Consider the following 27,519-nt stretch of genomic DNA (forward strand, 5'->3'; position numbering starts at 1 on the left):
TATTGGAGTTCCCATCATGGCACAGTGAAAACAAATCTGACTAGGAACCATGAGCTTGTGGGTTCAATCCCTGGCCTCGCTCAGTGGGTTAAGGTTCTGGCATTGCTGCAAGCTGTGGTGTAGGTCACAGATGCAGCTCATATCCTGTGTTGGTGTGGCTGTGTTGTAGGCCGGCAGCTATAGCTCCTATTGGAGCCCTCTCCTGGGAAACTCCATATACCTAAATAAATAAATAAATAAATAAATAAATAAATAAATAAATGGAGTTTGTGTATAAGTATCAAGTGGAAAATCTAACATAAAATTTAAATTTAGAAAAGCTACAAAGCAGTATGTTTGTTATGATCCCATGTGTGTAGAACAAACACTGTATGTATGTATCGTCATGTCTGCAAAGACATAAAAAACCCCTGAGGGGTGATGGAGAGCCAAAATGAGAAGAAAGGGACTTTATTTGTTTTTTCCTTTTATAATTTTTCTTTCCACTCTTTTCACACTCTTATCTCTGCTTTTGTTGTCTTTTTTTTTAATAGTCTGATATGTCTTTCTTCACAACCTTCTTGAAGTTCACATAAATATACATATAGGGAGCTTTGAGAGGGTCATTCTTTTTATAAAAACAGGAAACAGGAGTTCCCGTCGTGGCGCAGTGGTTAACGAATCCGACTAGGAACCATGAGGTTGCGGGTTCAGTCCCTGCCCTTGCTCAGTGGGTTAACGATCCGGCGTTGCCGTGAGCTGTGGTGTAGGTTGCAGACGCCGCTCGGATCCCGCGTTGCTGTGGCTCTGGCGTAGGCCGGTGGCTACAGCTCCGATTCAACCCCTAGCCTGGGAACCTCCATATGCCGCGGGAGCGGCCCAAGAAATAGCAACAACAACAACAAAAAAAGACAAAAGACAAAAAAAAAAAACAGGAAACACTATAAATATTTTTCTGGGAATTCCCCTCATGATGCAGTGGAAACGAATCTAAGAACCATGAAGTTTCGGGTTCAATCCCTGGCCTCACTCAGTGGATTATGGATCTGGCATTGCTGTGAGCCGTGATGTAGGTCACAGATACGGCTCAGTTCTGGCATTACTGTGGCTCTGGTGTAGGCTGGCAGCTGTAGCTTCAATTGGTTCCCTAGCCTGGGAACCTCCATGTGCCGCAAGTGTGGCCCTAAAAAAAAAAAAAAAAGCAAAAAAAATTTTTTTTTCTGAAGCCTGCTTTCCTCATTATCGATATCTATTTCTACAGACATATGTAGTTCTTTCTTTTTAATAACTGTGTACTGTGTATACCATAATGTAATGGATCCTTATCTGTGGAAGATGTTGTTTTGTCTTGTTTTGTTTTTTGCTATAACAGATAACATGGTGGTGAATATCCTTGTACATTTACCTTTGTACAGTCTTTGTGCATTTGTATAATACATCTGTAATATATGAATCAGAAAATTGTATATATTAAAACGTTTCATTGATACTGCCAATTGTCTATTGTAAAGGTTATGTCTCTTCAGCAGCAATGTGCATGGTTAAAACCCAAATCCTAGTTTAGGTATATTCCTCTCCAAAAGAAGCTTAGTAGAATGACTGATTCCATTCTGTGCAAGGTAGAGGATAAAGTCAGCCTAAAAACAAGGAAGTCCTCAAAGACTAATGGGGTCTTGTTAGAAATATACAAAAAGCAAGCTAGAGGAGGCTCTACTGGCCAAATTTGAGATAATTTGAACATAAAATGAATAATTGTAATTGCATTACATTGAATTTTTAAAAATCAGTGAATCTGTAGTGATAGTAAACAAAAGATGGTAGAGAAAGTTATTTTATTTTTATTTTTAAATTTATTTTTATTTATTTATTTTTGGCTGTGCCCATGGCATGTGGAAGTTCCCAGGCCAGGGATCAAACCTGTGCCACAGCAGCAACCCAAGTCATAGCAGTGACAATGCTAAATTCTTAACCCACTCTGCCACCAGGGAATTCCAAAAATCTTTTTTTAAAAGGAAGAATAGTGGCTAATAGGGAGTTCTCACTGTGGTTCAGCAGGTTAAGAACCCAACTAGGGAGTTCCTGTCGTGGCACAGCAGAAACAAATCTGACTAGGAACCATGAGGTTGCAAGTTCCATCCCTGGCCTAGCTCAGTGGGTTAAGGATCTGGCATTGCTATGAGCTGTGGTGTAGGTCACAGGCAAGGCTCGGATCCTGCATTTCTGTGTCTGGCATAGGCTGGCAACTGTAGCTCCGATTGGACCCCTAGCCTGGGAACCTCCATATGCCATAGGTACAGACCTAAAAAGCAAAATAAATAAATAATTTAATTAATTAATTAATTTAAAAAAGAACCCAACCTAGTATCCTTGAGGATGCAGGTTCTATCCCTGGCCTTGCTCAGTAGGTTAAAGATCCAGCATTGCCACAAGCTGCAGTGTAGGTCGCAGATGCAGCTTCGATCTGGCATTGCTGTGGCTGCGGAATAGGCCAGCAGTTGCAGTTCCAATTTGACCCCTAGACTGGAACTTCCATATGCCACAAGTGAGACCCTAGATAATAATAATAATAATATTAATAATAAATGTAGAGGATTGACAGTATTAAAGAACATTCACCATTTCACAACCTCTAACATAATATGTAAAATTAAATTCAAGCATGGATCATCATGATGAGGTATGGAGGCTAAAACACTAGATGAGAAATTGTTGAACAATTCATGTAGTGCCACAAATTACTTACCAGTCACAACAGGAAAAATTATTTAATTTTACACTGGAGAAATCCTGCATTACTGTGTTAACCAAGCAAACTCCCCATCACTAATGGGTAGGACACCCTGATATCATGTGCCATTTCATTGGATGCAAAAAGTACACAAGTCACTTACAACATATTCTTTCAAAAATGTTTAAGCTAAATCTAATCAACCTAATGACTGTCTGCAGAATTACTTATCCTCTGTAGTTATAACTGTAGATGATTCTACTATATGACCTTATGTAGGTTTTATTAGTAACTTCTCTGAGTCTCAGAGCCCTCATTTATGAAACAGTGATAATGAATCACATGAATGTATGCCAATAACCTGAATATACTTTGTTGTATTTGTATAGTTTGTTTACAATGTAAAAATAGTTTGATGTACAGTAAGAATTTAATATATTAGTTCGCCTCTGTTGTCAGAATCTATTTATGGCCACCAAACATATAGCTGAGTGAAAACATTTTTCCACAAATAATTTCCTTATGTAACTATTTTATGTAATCTGATGGCCTATTTCAGGAATTTTTTACACTTGCTTAAATCCATGAGCTAATAAAACCCAAGTATGCTGGAAAGCCTTCTAATCCCAAATGTTCAAGGGAGATTTTAGGAAAGCATTGATCAGAGCATTGCTGTACTCTTTAGACATTTAGATCAACCTCTATGAAATTACCAATTTTATAGCTCAAAAATGGTCAAATATCAGAATTTCCACTGTGGCACAGCAGGTTAAGGATCCAGCATTGTCTTTGTGACTACATGGGTTGGATTCCCCACCCAGTCCAGTGGGTTAATGATCTGGCGTTGCTGCAGCTATGGTGTAGGTCGCTGCAATAGCTTAGATTTGATCCCTGGCCCAGGAACTTCCATATGCCATGGGTGTGGCAAAAAAAAAAAAAAAAAAAAAAGGAGTTCCCGTCGTGGCGCAGTGGTTAACGAATCTGACTAGGAACCATGAGGTTGCGGGTTCGGTCCCTGCCCTTGCTCAGTGTGTTAAGGATCGGCGTTGCCGTGAGCTGTGGTGTAGGTTGCAGACGCCGCTCGGATCCAGCGTTGCTGTGGCTCTGGCGTAGGCCGGTGGCTACAGCTCTGATTCAACCCCTAGCCTGGGAATCTCCATATGCCGCGGGAGCGGCCCAAAGAAATAGCAACAACAACAACAACAACAAAAGACAAAAAAAAAAAGACTCAACCTAATGCATGCTTTACTGATGGAAGCTTAGTATATCATCTTTATCTGCCAATTTTTTTTCTCTCTTATGTTGTTGAGTAATATTTTCGCAATTGATGAGAGAGGGAAGATCTGGATTGATCCAAGTTTGAAGGAAATTGTATGTAGATGTAGAGTGATATTTTAATTATCTCAGGTTGTTTCTTCATTTTATATACTCCATTTCCACCTCCCACCCCCATGTACAATGGCTATTCTTTATAGTCATTTCTTGGCTCTTTTTGCTTTCCAGGTAATGTAAAATGAGGCAAAGGGAAAGAACATGTTTCTAGCTCTTCGTTTTCCTCACTTTAAACTCTGGACTGATCTTTTTGAATAGGCAGTTGTAGGGCCTTAAACACTTGAGATAGTACTTAGAAATAATGATGTACCTTTTTTTTTTTTTTTAACCCTAGTTACTCATAGAATATGAAGGCAAAATAGGCCGAGGGATTTTAAGTGCATTTTCTTTTATAGAATATGAACAGTGGAATGATAACTCATAAGAGATTAGAAAGGAAGGTTTCAAGCTGTGAAGGGAGTATTGAAGTTAAAACATTATAGCAAGATTCCTCCCTGGGATATGGCTCTTATAACAAGGGCCTGTTATAGGTTAAGGATCCAGCGTTGTCACTGCCATGGCTCTGGTTGCAGCTGTGGCACAGGTTTAATCCCTGGTCTGGGAACTTTCACATGTGATGGACATGGAAAACCCCCCAGAGGCCTGTAAGAAACATTCCTTAAAGAATATGTTTTAGACAAATGTGTATAGTTTTACTGTTTCCTCAAAAAGAAATTAATTCATTGGAAGACATTCCCCCTTGAGGAAATATGGTCAAACTTGTATATAAGTAGTTTTATTAAAGGATTTTATCTTAGGTCTTGGCCAGCCAACTTATTGCCACTATGAAAATTATTGTTTGTGTCCTAGACAGCTGCTCAGGAAGCAATCCTGCATGCATCCAGAAACGGCCTGCCTTCACCATCAAAGGACTACTGCATGCTGTATAACCCTCATTGGACAGCTCTTCCAAGTACCCTAGAAAATGCAGTAAGTAAATCACATCTTCTATTTTATTTATAAACATAAAAATATTAATGTGAGAATCAGTGATTATTATGTTTTAGCATGTAAACTAGTTATAATGTGTCATGATTAATAAATAATTTATTGCTTTGCTTAAGTATTTTTCTCTGTGTGGGAAAAACAAGTTAGAGAATTTGAAAATACTTACCTCAAAGCCTGATTGTCATCAAATATTTCTGATTCAAAAGAACCTGGTTGGAGTTGCCATTGTGGCTCAGCAGGTTAAGAACCTGACTATTGTCTGTGAGGCTGCAGGTTCAGTTCCCTGCCTCACTCAGTGGGTTAAGGATCCAGCATAGCCACAAGCTGCAGTGCAGATCACAGATGTGGCTCAGATCCCGTGTTGCTATGGCTGTGGTGTAGGCCAGCAGCTGCAGCTCTGATTCAACCCTTAGCCTGGGAACTTCCATATACCGCAGATGCAGCCTTAAGAAAAAAAGCCTAGTGTATTTGGAACTCCTGCTTTGGTGCAATGGGTTTATGATCTGACTTGTCTCTGTGGAGGCACTGGTTGATCCCCAGCCTGGCACAGTGGGTTAAGTATCCAGTGCTGCTGCAGCAGTGGTGTAAGTCACAGCTCTGGCTTGGATATGATGTCTGGCTTGGGAACTTCCATATGCCATGGGGGCGATGAAAAAGAAAAAAAAGAATCTGGTATTAAACAACAGTTTGATACTGGGTCACTGAATGCAGTAAGGTAAAATATGCTATTTATCATATTAAAGACATTTCCTTTTTCCAGACTTCCATTAGTTTGATGAATTTGACTACCACACCACTGTGCAGCCTTTCTGATATTCCTCCTGAAGGAATAAAGAACAAAGCAGTTGTGGTACAGTGGGGAACCTGCCAATTTCTTGAAAAAGCCAGAATTGCACAAACAGGAGGTGCTGAAGCATTGTTGGTTGCCAATAACAGTGTCCTAGTAAGTTAAAACTATAATGACTTCTTTTGAGTTCAAGATAACAAATTTCACAGGAATTGAACTATCTTTGTGTGTGGTTTAGGGGCTGGGTTTTAAATAATCTGACAGTGGGATTCTTTTTTGTTTGTTTTTTTGTTTTTCTTTTTTAGGCTTTTTTGTTCTATTTTAATGTAGCAATCATTTTTTTAAAACTTTATATTAGAGTATAGTTGATTTACAGTGTTGTAGGATTCTTTTTTTTTTTTTTTTTTTTTTTTGTCTTTTTGCTATTTCTTTGCCCACTCCCGAGGCATATGGAGGTTCCCAGGCTAGGGGTCCAATAGGAGCTGTAGCCACTGGCCTACACCAGAGCCACAGCAACGCAGGATCCGAGCCACGTCTGCAACCTACGCCACAGCTCACGGCAACGCCGATCCTTAACACACTGAGCAAGGGCAGGGACCGAACTCGCAACCTCATGGTTCCTAGTCGGATTCGTTAACCACTGCGCCACGACGGGAACTCCGGATTCTTTTTAAATAAACCATTATGGTTATGATAAGTGTTTAATTGGGAAATTTTGTTTCTTTTCCATTCCTAAACTAGACAAGACTACGTTAGGAACAAGTGTGTATGCGTGTTAAGATATCAGTTTAAGTTTATGCTTATAGGATTCCAGTTTGAGTACTCTTACTGTAATATTAAGAAAGAACACATTAAACTGTTTTATAACTAAAAAGACATAATATTTGGCATTCCCACGTGGCTCAGTGGGTTAAGAACCTAACAAGTATCCATGAGGATGCGGGTTCAATCTCTGGCCTCGCTCAGTGGGTTGAGAATCCTGCATTGCCCCAACTTGTGGCATAGGCTGCAGATGTGGCTTAGATCTGGTGTTGCTGTGGTTGTGGCATAGGCCAGCAGCTGCAGCTCCAATTTGACCCATAGCCTGGGAACTTCCATATGCTCAAGCGCCACCATAAAAATTTAAAAAAAGATGTAATATTTGTGTTTAATAGAATAATTTATATTTTATTCTGTAAATATGCTAGTAGTTCTTAGGTTCTCATAATGTTTTTTTCTTTTAGTTTCCTCCCTCAGGGAACAAATCTGAATTTCATGATGTGAAAATATTGGTTGCATTTATAAACCACAAAGACTTTAAAGATATGAAGCAGGTAAATTAGGGATTATATATTAGACAAAAATTTATGAATAAGTAATACCACATTTTACTTTTAACCATTGATATTTAATTTAAATTATTGTATATGTTCCATTTGCTAACAAGAAGTTATTAAGACCTATCCAGTCTTTATTTGAAAAGTATTCATCCCACATTTAGCACAAGGTGTTTCAGAGCCCTGATGTTAGGAAGAATATTTATTTGTTTTGACCTCTTTTAAAAAATTTTTGTGTCATATCATTTATCTTTAAATCCTTGAACAAAATGTGATTATGTGGAACACTGCGCTTTCAAGATTTAATAAACCAAAGCATTGCCTCATGATTTTCACAAGAGACTATATCATGTTGTCAGAATAGTTCTATTATTCTTGACTGTCATGTGTAGTGTCCATTCCAGAATGAAATTGGAGCATTGCTGCCATATACTATAGTAAAAAGAAAACTGTTTCTAGTGTATTAACTGCTATTTTCCCTTTTAGACTCTCGGAGATAACATTACTGTGAAAATGTATTCTCCATCGTGGCCTAACTTTGACTATACTATGGTGGTTATTTTTGTAATTGCTGTGTTCACTGTGGCATTAGGTGGATACTGGAGCGGGCTAATTGAATTGTAAGTTTAATTAAACTTCATAGTTTTTAAGAGAAGTGGTTAAAATTATTGTTTGGTAATCATTTTATCATATAACAACATTTAAAATTCTACTTGTTCTCAGAATATAGTGCTGACAAAGTTAGATTTCAGGTGTATCCTCATGTAGATCTTTAACTTTTCACTGAGAAAAAAGGAGTCAGAGGTTCTTCTAGTCCTTTTGCTGGCAAGGAGACACTGAAATTTCTCCAAAGACTCTTTTAAATTAAGATGTTTACTTATCTCTTTCAGAAAAAGTGAAGAATGTTAGTATGTTAATGTGCCTATTTACTTAGATTGGAAGAAAATTAATAAGAATGTGGGAAGTTTTTTAGCTCCTCCTGAAAACTTATATGTACTTCTCCTGAGTTGAGCCATTACAATGTGACCTCATCTTTTTTTATTTTTATTTTTGATCCCTCATCATTTTTTAAAATGCTTTAGGAACTCTGGGATATTAATTAAACATGTTCATATTTTAATTTAAATGTAAAAATTCCAATGTACATGAAATTTGGATTTATCTATTTAATAACAACCTAAACCCAGTCTTCTTACAGTTATGTACCTTTGGCTGTAGATTAAAGCAGGTAATATAGTATAGAAGGATCAGTTCATATTTATAATTGAGTAAAAAACTGTGCTCAGAGCATATTATTTTATGCATAAAGTTCAATATATTCACCTTGTGAATTGATTATGGATTAATTAAAGTCCATTAAAAAGGGCTTATTTAGGAGTTCCCATCATGGCTCAGTGGAAATAAATCTGACTAATATCCATGAGGATGCAGGTTCAATCCCTGTAGTTGTGGCCAAGAGGTTAAGGGAATGAAGTAGAAGCTAAATAAATTTATTTGTAGTTTCTTAAAATACTAAAATTTGATTAATTTACATCAAGAGAGAAAGCTTAGGAGTTCCCATCGTGGCACAGTGGAAACAAATCTGACTAGGAACCATGAGGTTGTGGGTTCAATCCCTGTCCTAACTTAATGGATTAAGGATCTGGCATTGCTGTGAGATGTGGTAGAGGTCACAGACATGGCTCGGATCCTGCATTGTGTTATAGGCCAGCAGCTGCAGCTCCATAGCCTGGAAACCTCCATATGCCACGCTAGAAAACAGGGGGGGAAAAAAAGAGAGAGAAAGCTTAGGGAGTTCCTGCTGTGGCACAGTGGGTTAAGACCTGTCATTGTCTCTGTGGTGACGCAGGTTCAGTCACCTGCTCAGAGCAGTGCGTTAAGGATCTAGCATTGCCATAGCTGGGGCACAGATCTTAGCTGCGACTTGTATTGATCCCTGGCCCAAGAACTTCCATATAGCACAGGTTAGGGCTTAACAAGTGTAGGTTCCTAGAGTAGTGAGCTTTAAATGTTTTACATATTTGGAAAACACATTTCAACATGTTAGTCATATGTTTTCAGATGATTAAGCATTGTTTTTTCTTCATTATTAGTCTTTATAAGGCGTAATGTGTAAGAAGCTCTCCAAAATAATTTTCTAGATTATATGATGAAACTATAAATAATTTCCCCAAAGCTACAGATTCATTAAAGTGTTTTCCCACTTAATATAGATTCTCACTATGCTCCCGTTGTTATGTAAATTTTTTCTCTAGAGTAGTGCTTCTTAAAGTGTAATGTGCATGCAAACTGTCTTAAGATCTCATTAAAATTAAAAAAAGGAATTCCCGTCGTGGCTCAGTGGTTAACAAATCTGACTAGGAACCATGAGGTGGTGGGTTTGATCCCTGGCCTTGCTCAGTGTGTTAAGGATCGGCGTTGCTGTGAGCTGTGGTATAGGTCACAGATGTGGCTCTAATCCCGAGTTGCTGTGGCTCTGGCTAGGCCAGTGGCTATAACTCCGATTAGACCCCTAGCCTGGGAACCCCCATATGCAGTGGGTGTGGCCCTAGAAAAGACAAAAAATTAATTAAATAAAATTAAATTTAAAAAATTCAGATATTCAGATTTGGTAGACTGGGGATGGATGCTAAGATTCTACAGTTTTAACAAACTGAGCCATGGACCAGACTTTGAGTTAGCAAGGCAACTTTCATATACATGTCAGAGCAGGCTTCTCAAGAAAGTTGAATATGGGAAAGAAGTACATATAAGTTATTTTATTCATAAAATGTGATGATGGACAAAAATAAAGAATATGTTGCCTTCATTAGCCATGTTGAGAGAGATGTCCTTTACTTGCAAGATTATGGATTTTGAAACTGAGGTGACTGATTCTGAGTAAGATAAAGATAGAAAGAACTAAATGTATATGTTGCAGAGGGTGGTGACAGTATAAAGAAACAGAGTATGAATCAGTGATAAAATGGGAAAAGTTCCAGAATAAGTAGAATTATTGAGAACATAAGAACAATTTGCAACAACATGGCTGGACTTTGATTTATTTCACTTCATATAATGCCATCAAAGACAAATACTGAATGATCTCATTTATATGTAGGTTCTTAAAAAAATAAATGAAATCATAGATACAGAGAACAGATTTGTAGTTACCAGAGTTGGGGATGCTAGGGGTGGGCAAAATGGGTGAAAGTAATCAAAAGATACAGACTTCAAGTTATAAAATAAATAATTTCTGGGGATGTACATAAAACATGACCATTGTTAATAATATTGTACTGTATATTTGAAAGTTGCTAAGAGAGATCTTAAAAGTTCTTGTCACACAAAAAAGTGTGTAGTGATGGATGTGAACTAGATTTATTGTGGGGTCATTTTCCAATATATTACAAATATTGAATCAATGTGTCATATACCTGAACCTAATATGAAGTTATATGTTATGTCTTAATTTTAAAAAAATAACACAAGGATTATTATTTAGCAAGTAAGAAGAGTGGTAGACTGAAAGAGAAGGGAAAGGAGAATAAGGCTTAGGGAAGGGAAAATTTTTGAGAATAGAACCTCATGACCCAGAATTACCCTGCCAAATGAAAAATGTATCTTATGCAAAAGGGGGAAAATGCCTTGATTTCACCTAAAGACTTTTCAGTGGGGAATTAAAGTCTTATTATAATGAGATCACCAGTCCTCATCATAAACTCAAGATGACATGAAGGAAAGCTTGTCTTCCCCATTGCATGTGGCTCTTGAGCTGATTTAAGAGTACAGTTTCTTAAAAATATAATTTTAGCATGATATAAATCTAGGGGTTCCTGTCATGGCGTGGTGGAAACAAATCCGACTAGGAACCGTGAGGTTGTAGGTTCGATCCCTGGCCTTGCTTAGTGGGTTAAAGATCTGGTGTTGCCCTGAGCTGTGGTGTAGGTCACAGACGTGGCTCAGATCTGATATTGCTGTGACTGTGACATAGGCCAGCAGCTGCAGCTCCAATTCAGCCCCTAGCCTGGGAACCTCCATATGCTCCAGGTTTGGCCCTAAATAAATAAATAAATAAATCTAGTAGTATATGTTTTCCCTCAAGAAACTGCCTGATGGGAATTCCCAACATGGCTCAGCAGAAACAAATCTGACTAGTATCCATGAGGATACAGGTTCAATCCCTGGTCTTGCTCAGTGAGTTAAGGATCTGGCATTGCTGTGAGCTGTGGTGTGGGTTGCAGACACAGCTCAGATCTGGTGTGGCTGTGGCTGTGGTGTAGGCCAGTGACTACAGCTCTCATTTGACCCCTAGCCTGGGAACCTCCATATGCCGCAAGTTCAGCCCTAAAAAGAAAAAACAAAAAAACTGCCTGATGCTTTTTAGTACACTGAGAATGAACATATAACTCTTTCATTGTTAAGGCTTATATGTGTATTCTGATTTTTTTAAAGTTTTTAAATGTATCTGTTTGCAGTGATAGATACCAAAAGTCGGCCTGTTTTCCTACTCAGTACCGCTTTCATTGAAACATCTATTAATACCCTGTCATCAACTCTCCAGTTTCAGGGAGGTACTATGTGTCTCACCCCAAGCTCTTTCCCTGCTCTTTTCCCATACAGACTCCCTACAGTTAGTTGCAAATGCTTAGAATGTGATGATCCCAGTCCACAATTCTAATAAGGAAGTGGCATATTGGTGAATAAGCAGTTTGGCAAATGTACAGTTTGATAAAAGTAATTTTTTTTTTTTTTTGACTGCCCTGTGGCATAAGAAGTTCTTGGGCTAGGGCCAGGGATTGAACCTGCATTCTGCTGCTGCAGAGATGCCACCAATCCCATTGTACTACAGCGGGAACTCCAGAAATAAATCTTTTTTTTAACCTAAAGTTTATCTTGCTCCCAGGCCTGATGAAAGGGTCAGGATATACCAAAAAGGAACAGAATTTAGTAAACTAGAGTTAAGGGAAAAGAGCTGAAAAAGTATGTTGTGGGTTTCATTTAACTGGGAAGAGACAATAAGGTGACAGAACAGACTGCTCAACAAAGGACACTTATGACTCTTTCCTTTTCAACTTCTGCCTTTTATTAGCTGTATAACCCAGCAAGGGATATTGGGAGAATTAGAAACAATGTTTTGCTGTCTTAAATCAAGGTAGGACAAAGCTATGTCTTGAACTTCTTTTGACTCCTTCCTAATACATTGGTGAGCAACAAACAGATATATAGTAAATACTTAGTTGATTGATAGAAGAATTTAGTGATTACTTTGAAGAGAAGCTAATTCAAAATACTTTACTATCTTAGGTTGGTAATATTAAGTGTGTAAAAAGGTTATCATTTGAAACATTACATCAGTGTAGTTTCCAAATTAGATAATGTAAACGTTCATAAACATTAATTTGTTCATATCATAAATAGCATCTGCTTCAACAGTTTTGCCTCCAGAAAAAAATGCTGTTTCAAAAGTTGGAGTTCCGGAATTCCTGTCGCACCTCAGTGGTTAACGAACCTGACTAGTAACCATGAGGTTGTGGGTTCAATCCCTGGACTCGCTCAGTGGGTTAAGGATCTGGCTTTGCTCTGAGCTGTGGTGTAGGTCATAAATGCGTCTCGGATCTGGCATTGCTGTGGCTGTGGTATAGGCCAGCAGCTGCAGCTCCAGTTTGACCCCTAGCCTGAGAACTTGCATATGCCACAGGTGCAGCTCTAAAAAGACAAAAAAAAAAAGGAAGTTAGTGGTTAGCAACAGATGAACTCTGGAGGGTAGAATTATAAGGAATTTTTACTTTCCACATTAAATATTTCCTTTTGGTGTGTAGTTTTTAAAGTAATCAGAAACAATTTTAAGCTGGTGCTAGAGATAGATTTTTAAAATAACTGTATTTCTCAAAGATTTGCTGAAATTCCTATGTATGTTTGTGCAGGGAAAACATGAAGGCAGTGACAAACTCTGAAGATAGAGAAATGAGGAAAAAGAAGGAAGAATATTTTACTTTTAGTCCTTTAACAGTTGTAATATTTGTTGTCATCTGCTGCGTTATGATGGTCTTACTTTATTTCTTCTACAAATGGTTGGGTAAGAAGTCATATTTTATATTTGCTGCTTTTAGCATATAATACTTTAATTTACTTTGCCAAATTTATCTTTTCCTTTAAGGCATTCTACCTAGAAAACTTAAGTGAATAATTTATAACTAACTTTTTAAGTTTCCACAAGTATTAGGTCTCTATTACTCTGGTGTGTAAAAACAAAATTCCAATCAAAGAAGTTCCTTTTTGGCTCAGCAGGTTAAGAACCCGACTGGTGGAGTTTCCATCATGGCTCGGTGGAAACAAATCTGACTAGCGTCCATGACGACTCAGGTTTTGTCCCTGGCCTTGCTCAGTGGGTTAAGGATCTGGCATTGCTGTGAGCTGTGGTGTAGGTCGCAGCTACAGCTCCAATTCAGCCCCTAGCCTAGGAACTTCCATATGATATGCTGAAGTTTCAGTCTTAAAAAGAAAAAAAATCTAATTAAAAATATTATAAGTCTTGAGATAAAAACATTTTTTCATGGATGACTTGAAAGAATTGCTATGGGCCCTAACTTTTCCTCTCTACAGATAAAGCCTGAAAACCCAGTATCTAAGTAGCCGACTAAGGACTTCTTTGTTATATTTAGTTACCTGAAACAGATCATTCATATTACTGATTTATTGCTTCTGCTTACCCCCAAAGTGTGATTTGTCCTTTTTGTCAGTTTGCAAATCACGATGTTATATTCCTCAAATTTTGTTCTCACTTATATAAACATTTAAGAGCATGCTGCATCTAAAGACACACAGATACTTGCCTGTGGTCTAGAGAATGACTGATAGGGGTAATAATGGCATGCCCATCCCCTGGATAGTCCTCTTAGTGTTCTGATAAGATGGAAATTTGCCATCTGTGGCCAACATATAACAAAAAAGAGGAGAGAGGAGTTCCCTGGTGGCTCAGTGGTTTAAGGATCCAGTGTTGTCGCTGCTGTGGCATTCACACTGTGGGTTCAGTCCCTGGCCCCAGAACCTCTGTAGGCCACAAGTGTGCCAAAAAAAAGAGAGAGAGAGAGAAAGAGAGAGAGAGAGAGAGAGAGAGAGAGATCTCAGGGAAAAGAGATGTATGCCTGATGAGAACTAGCAAAAACCCTTTGTAAAAAAAAAAAAATCACAGGTTATAATACTTATTTAGAGAATATTAGTGTAAGCTTTTGGTTTAGAAAACTGAGCCGCTAAGGTTAGTTTCAGCTTATTGTTTCTCCTGTCCTATGGCAACAATTTAAAAACTACACTTAAGGAGTTCCCATTGTAGTTCAGCTGGTTAAGAACTGGACATAGTCTCTGTGAGGATGCTGATTTAGTCCCTGGCCTTGCTCAGTGGGTTAAGGATCCAGCATTGCCACAAGTTGCAGTGTAGGTCACAGATGCAGTTTGGATCTGGCTTTGCTGTGGCTGTAGTGTAGACTGGCAGCTGCAACTCCAATTCCACCCCTGGCCTGGGAACTTTCATATACCACAAGTGTGGCTGTAAAAAGAAATAACAAAATAAATAAAAACTACACTTATGACATATATTCCCAATTAGAAAAAGTTATTCTTTAAACATCATTCATATTTCAATATGTTGCTGGGATAGTGGCTATAATGGTGATGTTTGTATTATTATTGTGCAGCTAATTTTTCTGATTTAATTCTCAGCCTTCAGTTGTTTGTGTCTGACTCACAGTTGATATATATATAGTGGTTTTGAAAAAAGAGATTTTTCTAACTTATCTTAAATCATGTTTTAATTTTTGGTAAGAAATTTCCTTAAACTCATTGCTCTTTAAAAAGTTGACCTAGGAGTTCCCATCGTGGCGCAGTGGTTAACGAATCCGACTAGGAGCCATGAGGTTGCGGGTTCGGTCCCTGCCCTTGCTCAGTGGGTTAACGATCCGGCGTTGCCATGAGCTGTGGTGTAGGTTGCAGACACGGCTCGGATCCCGCGTTGCTGTGGCTCTGGCGTAGGCTGGTGGCTACAGCTCCGATTCGACCCCTAGCCTGGGAACCTCCATATTGCCGAGGGAGCAGCCCAAGAAATAGCAAAAAGCCAAAAAAAAAAAAAAAAGTTGACCCAGGAGTTCCCGTTGTGGCTCTGTGGTTAACGAATCTCACTAGGAACCATGAGGTTGTGGTTCGATCCCTGTCCTCCCTCAGTGGGTTAAGGATCCAGCGTTGCCATGAGCTGTGGTGTAGGTCACAGACGCAGTTCGGATCCCATGTTGCTGTGGCTCTGGAGTAGGCTGGTGGCAACAGCTCTGATTGGACCCCTAGCCTGGGAACCTCCATATGTCACAGGTGCGGCCCTAGAAAAGACAAAAAAAAAAAAAAAAAAAGTTGACCCAACTTATATCTGCAGTAATTAAACCTCACGGTTATCCCAGGACATAAGATTTAATTATGACTCTGACAATGGTGTGTGTTATTGCAAGATTTAATACACCTTCAAATGGTTCATTATGGCTAAAATTGTACCATGTCTTAATATACTTAGTATACTGAATTGCTTAGGTTCTCCTTACCATTTAAGTCATGCTCAAGAAAGTTACTAAAGATAGTTATATTAACAAAATTTTTTCTCATGCCTAATCACTTTCTTAGATATAGTGTGATATTGAATGAGATACCTTAAAACTCTGTTGGGGCCTCCAGAGCATGATTTTTACCAGAGTCTTCAATCTTGGGTTGGAAATCTTTGGTGGATGACTAACCAAAGTCAACTTGGCAATTTTTGACTATCTTATATTACCATATATATCCAATAATAAAAATACCAAATAATAAACAAAAAAGTAACTTGTCCAAGAATACTAGTTAAAAAGTGGTTATTGGAGTTTCTGTTGTGGCTCAGTGGGTTAAGAACCTGACATAGTGTCTGTGAGGATGTGGGTTCAATGCTTGGCCTCACTCAGTGGGTAAAGGATCTAGCATTGCTGCAAGCTACAGTGTAAGTTGCAGATGTGGCTCAGATCTGGTGTCGCTATGACTGTGGCATAGGCCTGCAGCTTCAGCTATGATTTGCCTAGCCTGGGAACTTCCATATGCAGCAGGTATGGCCATAAAAAGAAAAGAAAAAAAAAGTGGCTATCCCTGATTTGCTATCTCTAGTTTACTCTCTTTTTTTACCTATAGAACAGAGCTACAATTTTCTGAAATCTAGTGGAATTTGCAAAATTTACATAAAATTTGAATTTCCATTGTGAAATTTTTCAGAAAGTTCAGAAAGTTAATACTTTTATTTTTGGCTGTGCCCACAGCATGCAGAGCTTCCCAGACCAGGGGTCAAACCTACACCACAGCACCAACCTGAGCTACAGCAGTGTTAACACTGGATCCCTAACCCACTGTGCCACCAAGGAACTGCATGAATACTTTTATTTTGTTTTAGAGTACAATATTTTTCCCCGTTTTTAGCAACACAGGGGGCAAATGGTTTTAATTCTAAACAATTCTCAAGTACATATAGCCAATATAGAAAAACATTTGTGAATTTTAGCTACCTTAGTATTGTATCTTGACACAGAGGTTTGTTTAAGTGGATTTGGTCAGAATGTAACTTGGTACAGCCACAATGGAGAACAGTGTGGAGGTTCTTCAAAAAACTAAAAATAGAGCTATTTATGATCTAAGTAGTCTCATTCCTGGGCATATATCCAGAAGGATGGAAACCATAATTAGAAAAGATAGATGTACCCCAGTGTTCATTGCAGCACTGTTTATAATAGCCAAGACATGGAAGCAATCTAAATATCTATCAGCAGATGAATGGATAAAGAAGATGTCGTATGTATTTGAAATTATTACTCAGCCATAAGAAAGAGTGAAATATTGCCATTTACAGCAACATGAATGGACCTAGAGATTATCATACCAAGTGAAGTAAGTCAGACAGAAAGATAAGTATCACATAATATCACCTATATGTGGAATCTAAAAAAATAATAGAAATAAACTTATAAAACAGAAACAAACTCCAGACATAGAAAAGAAACTGTGGTTACCAAAGAGGGAAGGAGAGGAAGAGGGATAAATTAGGAGTATGGGATTAACAGATACATACCACTGTATATTAAAAAGATAAACAACGAGGATTTACCGTATTCCCCAGAGAACCATATTCAGTATCTCGTAATAACCTATAATGTTTAGGAATCTGAACACCTGAAACTAACACAATATTATAAATCAACTAGGTTCAATTTTTTTTAAATACATTTTTTTTAAAAAAGAAAGAAAATGTAGAGCCAGTTTCAGCTCCTTAAGCACTTCTACCAGTGTGTAATGCAACTAAAACAATACATAAAATACCCACTCTTAAAACTCAACATCTAAAGATTTTAAGTTTTGTAACCAATTCAGATTATGGTATGGTCAGTGCATTGAAAGTATCATGATTTGATAAGAAAGCTAAAGAATTAATATTAATTATATGAATATTTTCTTATGTTTCCTTCTGTTCTCATGTAATTTAGTGTCTTTTTTTTCTAGTTTATGTTATGATAGCAATTTTCTGCATAGCATCAGCGATGAGTCTGTACAACTGTCTTGCTGCACTAATTCGTAAGATAGCATGTGGACAATGCACGTATGTATCTCTTACGAGGAAGCCTAAATGTTGGTGTTTGTAATTTAAAATACAAGGGAAAGTAGGAGTATTATTTTAAACCTATGCAGTCCAATATACATGTCTCTATATACATTTAAATTAATTAAAATTAAATAAAATTTAAAATTCAATTGCCCCATCTCATTAGCCACACTTCAAGTGCTAAATAATCACCTGTGACTAGTGGCTACTGTATTGGACAGCAGAGATATAGAGCATTTTCATCATCATAGTTCTACTGAACTGTTAAATATTTTATTATGTAGCATTTGTTGTTCTTAAAACCAAGACTTTTAAGTCAGTATTTCAATAGCTTTCTTATGACTGTGGCTAACATTCATTTGTCATATAAGTGAACACTGTGTTTCATCTACAGGGTAAATTAACCTATTTCAATCTGTTTTTTAGGATTGTGTGTCGTGGCAAAAGCATTGAAGTGAGACTTATTTTTCTCTCTGGACTGTGCATAGCAATAGCTGTTGTTTGGGCCGTATTTCGAAATGAAGATAGGTATGAGTATTCATTGTATTCGCTTTTAGCTTAGACTAAGTGTGGATCATTTTGTATCTTGCCTTAATAATTATTCATTATGATTAATATAGATTTTTTTTTTTGGTTTTTATCCCAGAACATCATAGTTTTCAAACAAGTTAAATAAAGTCTTAAATTTTAAAATAATTTTTTATTGAAGTATAATTGATTTACAATGTTGTATTAATTTTTCCTATGAAGCAAAGTTATTCAGTTATACATATATATGTGTATATATATAAAGTGTTTGTATATATTCTTTTTTTATATATTCTTCTCCATTATGGTTTATCACAGGATGTTGAATATACAGTTCTCTGTGCTATATAGTAGGACATTGTAGTTTACCTGCTCCATGTATAATAGCTTATATCTGCTAACCCAAACAAGCTAAATAAATTCCTTTATAAACAGATCTTGTGCTAATGGATTTGAGGATGTTGAGAAAAGTAAATATGAATTAGAATTTCAACATCTGAGCTGAAATAGGCTTCAAAAATATATATAATTATTGTGTAGCCACACATTGGAGTGCAGTCTAGCTGTAAAGAATGAAGATCTCTGTGAACCGATGTGCAGTGATTTCTAGGATATATTTTTAAATGAAAAAAAAAAACGTGAAAGAGTGTCTAGAGTACACTACCTTTCATGTAAATAGAAAGGAACTATAAGACAATATACAGGTATCTGTCCATTTACAAGAAGGATAACCAGAAAAAAAAAATTAACAGTTTATTAAAACCTAAAAGAATTTGGAAATTTTCATCATGGCTCAGTGGAAACGAATCTGACTAGTATCCGTGAAGATGCAGGTTCAATTCCTGGCTTTGCTCAGTGGGTTAAGGATCCCACGTTGCCATGAGCTGTAGGTTGCAGATGTGGCTCAGATCTTGTGTTGCTGTGCCTATGGCATAGGCTGGTGGCTACAGCACCCATTCAACCTTGAAACCTCCATATGCTGTGGGTTTGGCCCTAAAAAGAAAAAAAGAAAAAAAAAAAAAAAAAAACCTAAAAAAATTTAATGTCCTAAAATTTGGGGCGAGGTTCATACAGTTGTAGACAGCTTTGGGCATAATTACCAATTGGTAATTATTCATGTCAGTTCTTGATAGGGTATTGTTGCATTGCTCTTATTTCCTTTGTATTTAGGTATCTGGATATGTATTACCATCATTATCCTTTGTTATAGCTATCTTTCTAAAAAGAGATATGTAAATTCAAAGAGTAGGGATAAATATGCACTTAAGTTTGATATATGTTCTTCTGAGGTAGCCTTTCAACTTTTTCTTAGTATAATAGTATTCATTATTCTACCAGGACAGTAAGTTACTAAATATGGAGAATATAAGAGGTTTTTTGTTATAATGCTGCTTGATAATTCAATTATCAAATTATAGCAATTGAACAGTATTACTGTAATGATCTGTTTCTTTTGAAAAGTTCCATCTAAAAATAACTAAATAAAACAATAGAGTAACTTCTTTTGATTTTAGGTGGGCTTGGATTTTACAGGATATCTTGGGGATTGCTTTCTGTCTGAATTTAATTAAAACATTGAAGTTACCCAATTTCAAGGTAAAGTATACTACTTTGCTAGTTAAAGTAAATTTTTCTTTTTAAAGCAACTTTATTAAGGTATAATTACATATAATAAAATGTATTCATTTGAAGTGTACAGATTATTAAAATTTTATAAATATATAACTTTATAACCACCATCTCAATAAATTATAGAATATTTCTTGTCTCTTTGAAAGCTCCATCATGCCCTTTTAGCAGGCAGTCTTCAGCCCCAGCCTCAGGCAACCACTGACTTGCTAGCTAAAATATTTTTAGTTATTTATATAATATTCCAAATTCATAAAATTCGTACAAGACTAAATATTACAGAAGAATATTTCTTTGATTTAGTAATTTTTTTTGGTAAATAATGGGTTAAAGCAGATAAAAGTTTTAATGTGATTTGTAGACTAAAAGTACAAATAGTAGTAAACATTAAATATCTAAAAAAATAGTATTCAAATGTATGTTCACATGTTTATTTGTATTTGCAAAATAATATCTCCTAATTTAGCTATGGGAAATTTGACCTTTAAATTTGTTTCTTTCTTCACCAGTCATGTGTGATACTTCTAGGTCTTCTTCTCCTCTATGATGTATTTTTCGTTTTCATAACACCATTCATCACAAAGGTATGATTTTTTTTTAAAGGTATGATATTTTTGAAATCCATGAGAAACATGCTAAAAGATGAAAATTTTAAATATGCTGTCTTAGAGTATTCATTTTGTGGATGTTTATCACTGAGTGAGTTCTAATTCTTTAAGAATTGTTAATGACATTGGCCTTTTCATAGAGAATATTTCAAGCTTTTAGGCAATTCTGCAAAAAAAGTCTCGTTGGTGTAAACATGGGAATGTCTATAAAATTTCTTCCTACCCATTTTTAAAGTAACTTTTCTTCTTTTTATGAAACAATAACTATTTGCTATAGACAATATAGACAGCAAAAAGAATGAAAGTGTTATTGCTACTTTCATTTCTGTAACTTTAGTGTGTGACTAAGAAAGGGCATCATACTGGAAGTCTGAACACTTAAAGTGTAGCTCTGTAACCTTGTAACCCTAGTTGCTAGTCACTTAGCCCTCAGTTTCCTAATCTGTTGAGTGAGGAAATATTGCTAGCATTCTATCCTCCCTTTCCATCACTAGAATTCTTTTGGATGCAATTGCCAGAACCCAACCTAACCTTTTTATATGAAAGAGGTCCCATCTATCCAGGATAGGTGCAAAGGCCAGGGTGGGGCTGGCCCCGGAAGAAGCTAGATCCAAGGAGCACAAGCACAAGTACCCTTTCTGCTTCTGCCTCTGTCTGTCTATTGATTATCTCAGATTGGCTTTTTCTATGAGGTTAGAATCATAGCAACTGGAAACTCCTAGGTCATCTATTCCCACTTGTGCCTCTAGGTCTTCAATAAAGTCATGGTGCTGTTATTAGAATAAGGGAAAGTTGTTGGATGAGTGTGATAGTCCTTCATTATTTGCCCAGTTTTTTTTTTAATTATAGTTGATTTACAGTGTTCTTCCAATTTCTACTGTACCGCAAAGTGAGCCAGTCATACATATATATACATCATTTTCTTATATTATCTTCCATCATGGTCTATCCCGAGAGATTGAATAGACCATGTGCTGTACAGTAGTGCCCAATTTTGCATATTTTTTTTATTTTATTTTATGGCCACATCTTCAGTCTATGGAAGTTCCCAGGCCGGGGGTTGATCTGAGCCCCTGCAGTTGGATTATGAACCCTCTGTACATGGCAGGAACTCGTAGGAGTGCCCAGTTTTAATTCTTCAACTTTACCCACTTTGAGACTCTTTTTGTAACTTTATATAATTTCTTTATCCTTTTCATGCTTATATTTTTAATATTTGATATTATAATCACTGCTTTTTTCTCCAGTAGTTCCTCATCTATTCTTTCACTCCTTCTGTCTGAAATCTCTGAATTTTTTATATTTGCTGTAATAGCAGAAGACAAGCATGTGTTCTCTTGGAAAGCTAAAATTGCAACAAGATAACAAATGTAGTTAAAGGTTCCAAATTACAGCTACCCAAATCATTTTGCTAGCACTTTTCCATGTTTTAATGATGAACCATCTGGCTCATTGACTTCATTTGCAATAGTAACCTAAAAAAAGCATGAAATTGGTATTATGGATTATTAAAAAATTGTTCATTTACTAAAACTATATTTAAAGTTCTATCTAAATCTGTTCCAACTGTGTCAGTTTATTTGGTTCAAAAAGTGTTTAAAGGCGTTCCCAGGAGCCTAGCAGGTTAAGGATCCAGTGTTGTCACTGCTATGACGCAGGTTCAATCCCTGGCCTGGGAACTTCCACATGCAGTGAATGTGGCCAAATAAATAAAGTAAATAAATAAATGAAAATAATTTTTCCCTTGTTTTAACAATAGTATCACTTTATAAATGCCAAAAATGTCTGCCAGCAAACTGATTCTACACATAAAAAAAGTTTCAGGATTTTTAAGGTTATATGATAATAAAAATGTTTTTGAGTCTTCTTCTGTGCTTAGGGAATTTTTCTATTTTATTTTATTTTATTTATTTATTTATTTATTTTGTCTTTTTAGGGCCGCACCCGAGGTATATGGAGCTTCCTAGGCTAGGTATCTAATTGGAGCTGTAGCTGCCGGCCTACGCCAGAGCCATAGCAACACCTGAGCCTTGTCTGTTACCTATACAACAGCTCGTGGCAATGCCTGATCCTTAACCCACTGAGCAAGGCCAGGGATTGAACCTGCAACCTCATGGTTCCTAGTTGGATTTGTTTCCGCTGCACCAAGACTGGAACTCCTTGTTTAGGGAATTTTTCATCTTCTCATCTTCTTTTTCTCAATCTTAGTTCCCACTGACTAGAAATGTGCTTTCTAGTAATCTGATCCAGTGGAAAAGATTGAAGTGCTCTTTGGAATTCACTGTTGTAAATTTACCTTTAACACATTCTTCTCAGTCTGGTTTGTTTGTTAGGTAACTCAAATTGAAAATCAGATGTGAGTTCTGATTTTTTTTTTTCTTTTTTTTTTTTTTGGCTTTCACTGAGAATTTCAAGAATTAAATATTGGATGTCCTAAATATGTTCTTTTATTTATTTATTATTTTTGCTTTTTAGGGCCACACCTGTGTCATATGGAAGTTCCCAGGCTAGAAGTCTAATCACAGCAACAGCTGCCTGCCTACACCACAGCTCACAGCAACACTGGATCCCCGACCCACTGAGCAAGGTCAGGGATCAAACCCACATCCTCGGATACTAGTCAGATTTGTGTCCACTGCACCACAACAGGAACTCCCTAAACATGTTCTTGACCCTGGTATGAGTAGACTTTTAATGAGTTGGCAGGCAGATAGAATAGGAGTATAAGTAATAAGAGTCTTCATTTTTTTTCATCCACCACCATATTGGTATAGTATCTTGCAAATAATACTTACTCATAAATCTTTGAATGTATGAGAGGATGTCAGTGGTGGTCTTCAGTTAAATGTTTTAAATAACAATGAGAAAATGAACCAGAATAAACTTTTTTCCTGGAAATTGAATTGCATCATGGGAGTTTGCCATAAGGAACTGTATTTAATATTAGTTAGTTTGCATAAGCTCCTGTGATTTAACCCTTCTGTAACCTGAAGCTTAACATGAGTAAAAAGATTTCTGTAGTTAGGGATTTTTATCCTTTTCTACTCAGCTCAGATATCAGTGAAATCCTCTTAAAGATACTCAAGTAATTTCTCTTACACAGCCCACCTACATGATAAATATTACAGTTAATTAAATTTTCCTAAAATTTAGCATTTATTTATCTTCACACTCCCTGTTTGGGGCATGTATTTATCATAATATGAAGCATAAGATGGGTACTCCTGCAGTCTTAGCTTGCTACATCTTAATATTCCCCTTCTCCCAAACAAACTTGGCTGTCAGGAAAGAACTTTTTAATGAACTTCTCTCACAGCTCACGTAAAAAGACCTTAGGCATACACAAGGAAAAAATTTAGCTAAAGTTAATGTTTGGATTGGGGCATAAAAAGCTGGCATGGCTGAAACTGGACAGGACTTAAGCTAGAGAAGCTTACCAACTTCTCTGGGGCTGAGTCTTTTCAAGTTTGGCTTCATTGTTACTGTGGATAACAGCCAGAAGGTCAAGTATGTATTTATTTCAATAAAGTTACCAATATTTATTACAAAGCTAAATATAAAAAACATTAGTATTTCTTGTGGCCCTATTCATTTTTATTGCTAAAAATGACCAAGGACATATAGTGTATGACATAATATAACTAAAAGCACTTAAAATATATAGCCCATTAGAAATGCTAGAATTACTTGTTAGTATAAATCAGCGCTCAAATGTTCAGTTGAATAATAGTGTGGTTTATCTGTCAGTTTCTGATAATTATTGGGCTCTGATAAAGTGGAGCACATGCTAGGTGAAATTTGTTGTAGATGATTCTAATTTTTGCTATTTACAAAAACTTTTAGAAAAAGCACTCTATAGCCCCCCCCCTTTTTTTTTTGTTTTTTTGCCTTGTCTAGGGCTGCTCCCATGCAGCATATGGAGATTCCCAGGCTAGGAGTCTAATCGGAGCCGTAGCCACCAGCCTACACCAGAGCCACGGCAGCACCAGATCCGAGCTGCATCTGCAACCTACACCACAGCTCACGGCAACGCTAGATCCTCGACCAACTGAGCAAGGCCAGGGATCAAACCTGCAACCTCATGGTTCCTAGTCAGATTCGTTAACCACTGTGCCACAACAGGAACTCCTATAGCCCATTTTTCATCAGTTTACACTAGACCCTAAGCCATGTGATCAAATTATTCTTAAATTCTGGCAGATTTTTCTTTTTAAGTGATTGAACAGTTTCTTTCACCTTTCTTCTCAATTTTAGAATGGCGAGAGTATCATGGTTGAACTTGCAGCTGGACCTTTTGGAAATAATGAAAAGGTAGGGATAGCAATTAAATATAAAGGGCTGCCAGTGTGTGTGTCCAGTTAATAATTTTGCCTTCTTATGTGAGTCCTTGGTCATGTAGTGCATGTTAAGGTATTGTAAAACTTTATTTCTCACAAAATATAGCCCTTTTATTAGTATTCTAAATTATTAAATACCTATTGACTTGGGTTTCATCCTAGAATGATGGAAACTTGGTGGAAGCCACTGCTCAACCCTCAGCTCCCCATGAGAAAGTAAGGATTGTATTTCAGATATGTTCATTGGACTTTAAATCATACCCTCTGAGATAAGACTCTTCTTTGGGGGAAAAAAAAACCAGATCGATTACCAAAAAAAAGAGGAAAAAAATCTGTTTCAAGGCCTGAGTCCTATTTTCGTAAAAAGGGAAGAAAAAAAAAAGTTAGTTGTGGGAATACTGGATTAATACTGTTAACCCTACATGTGTGTTGGGTTTTGTTTTCCCAAAACCACATACCTATTTCTTTCAAGTTTTCTATACATTCAGAGTATATATGTCTAATTTATGTTCTCTCATTTCAAGCTTTCTCAAATGTTAATTTTAAAATGTTAATTATTCTAATATCAATCCTTCTTTTTCTAAAGATGTGGGTAAAAATTCCTAAGAGATTTATTGGTGGCCTCTTTTTTGTTTGTTTGTTTGTTTTTATAATTACAGTTACCAGTAGTCATCAGAGTACCAAAGCTAGCCTATTTCTCAGTAATGAGCGTGTGCCTTATGCCAGTTTCAATATTGGGTTTTGGAGACATTATTGTACCAGGTAAGCAATTGTTTGTAACAATTTGAGAAAAAATGTGATGGTTTAAAATTGTCAAATGTATAGATAGTATCTCTTAAAAGTTAACTACTCTATATTAAGTATTTTTGGCTGTCTCTAGAGCTGGAATCAGTGACAAAGATGGAGAAAAAGTGTTTTGAGGGGTGGAAGAAAGCTCAAATGGTGACAACCAAAGTGTATCTCCCATGGCTCAATAAGTGTTTTAGAGGAAGTAACTAGGGTCAGTTTGACCTTTTTCCCAAGAAAGTATATATCAAATCCCCTTTTTAAAGGTAAATTTAATAATAACAAATGTATTATAATTTCTATTACTTGTATTTTAAAATAATAGCAATGTTCTAGGAAAATTAGTTTAGGAATTAGTTACTAAGCAATGTCCTGATAATGAGGAGGAACATTAGAATGCCACCTTGTAGGGCACTATAATACCAACAGCATATGGTGGAATTTATCACCTTCTCCTAGCATGTCTCCTTTGACAGTTACTGCAGTTCTGTGTTATTTTCCTCTCTGTGCAACCTGTAAACTTAATCCCAGCCCAGGAATAATATAGCTTAGAAATAATTAATAATGTTTCTCAACTGAGTGTTTGTCTTCCCCACTTTTCATACAGTTTCCTTCTGCACTAACTACCTGTGGCTGGGTAAAGAGTACTGACCCTTCTGAAAAAGCCCTTTCATTGATATAGTAGAAGCTGGGTAGAGAGAGAAACAAAGTGTTGCCATGTGAGCTGGATGCAGAGTCCAGTGTAGCTGCTCCCTTATTTCAGTGAGCCTCTATTCACATAATTAGGAGTTCCTGTTGTGGCTCAGTGATTAATAAATCCGATTAGGAATGATGAGGTTTCGGGTTCAATCCCTGGCCTCACTTAGTGGGTTAAGGATCTGGCATTGCCGTAGGCTGTGGTGTAGGCCGAAGACACGGCTCGGATCCCACATTGCTGTGGCTCTGGCGCAGGCTGGTGGCTACAGCTCCAATTTGACCCCTAGCCTGGGAACCTCCATATGCCATGAGAGCAGCCTTAGAAAAGGCAAAAAGACAACAACACCAAAAAAATTCACATAATTAATAAAGTAGGGAAAGCAGTCTATTGAATAACCTTAAGATTTCTTTAGACTTAAACCCAATTTTACCAGTTCCACATCATGTCCTATAAAAAGCTTATATATAGCATGTATCATAGACTTGGTGAAAATAGTGTGACAGTGTGTAAATATTGCATTCTTAAAGTAAAATGTTTAAGGCCCCTACAAAGCAGAGTTTCTGACAGTATGTGACTTAATTCGAAAAGCTAAATTCTAATTTTAGGGGTGGGTATCACTGTTTGTAATGTATCAAAATGTGATTAAAACAGCAAATAACAAGGAATACCAAGAAACTTATTTGATTAATTATCTAGGGACCAAAACTAATTCACTGAAACAACCCATAAAGAGAGTACATTTTTTTCTGAATTTTTTAGGCAATTGAATGTCATTCTTACATTTTCATAATAGTGTTTACTAAATAAATAAAGTAATAAAATGGGTTGTTTCCATATACTTGCTTGCTTACAAATGAGGGTTATTTGAACTCTATGTTAAATTCTAAATTACTTCCTTCTTATAGGAAGGGAGAGTTCTTTGATCATAATTTGAAATTGTCTTCCTTGATACATTTAAATATTTTTCTCAACACTAGAGACCAAATGGACTAGAGACATATATAGAATATTCCATATAACAACAGAATGTACATATTATGAAGCACACATTAAATGTTTTCAAGGATAGAGTATATGTTAGGACACAAAACAAATCTTAACAAATTTAAGATTGAAATCATTATTTCCTTTCCACTGTATATTTCCTGACCACTGTAGCACAAAACTAGAAATCAATA

At 36.6% G+C, this 27,519-nt stretch overlaps 1 protein-coding gene across 4 annotated transcripts in view; it reads left to right on the top strand.

The window, feature by feature from the left end:
* SPPL2A (signal peptide peptidase like 2A) overlaps positions 1-27,519 on the top strand; it is a 67,259-nt gene that overhangs the window by 23,742 nt on the left and 15,998 nt on the right. For 2 of the 4 annotated variants that reach the window (XM_021095561.1, XM_021095583.1), the window contains exons 2-13: positions 4,889-5,008; positions 5,787-5,969; positions 7,037-7,126; positions 7,616-7,749; positions 13,036-13,187; positions 17,657-17,753; positions 18,183-18,284; positions 19,799-19,880; positions 20,423-20,497; positions 24,776-24,832; positions 25,021-25,074; positions 25,518-25,620. In XM_021095561.1, coding sequence (XP_020951220.1) covers positions 4,889-5,008; positions 5,787-5,969; positions 7,037-7,126; positions 7,616-7,749; positions 13,036-13,187; positions 17,657-17,753; positions 18,183-18,284; positions 19,799-19,880; positions 20,423-20,497; positions 24,776-24,832; positions 25,021-25,074; positions 25,518-25,620 — 1,249 coding nt within the window. The remainder of the gene's footprint in view (positions 1-4,888; positions 5,009-5,786; positions 5,970-7,036; positions 7,127-7,615; positions 7,750-13,035; positions 13,188-17,656; positions 17,754-18,182; positions 18,285-19,798; positions 19,881-20,422; positions 20,498-24,775; positions 24,833-25,020; positions 25,075-25,517; positions 25,621-27,519) is intronic. The other 2 variants (XM_021095572.1, XM_021095590.1) reach the window with 1 other exon arrangement.

Source organism: Sus scrofa, chromosome 1, assembly GCF_000003025.6.
Source record: "Sus scrofa isolate TJ Tabasco breed Duroc chromosome 1, Sscrofa11.1, whole genome shotgun sequence".
Lineage (NCBI taxonomy): Eukaryota > Metazoa > Chordata > Mammalia > Artiodactyla > Suidae > Sus > Sus scrofa.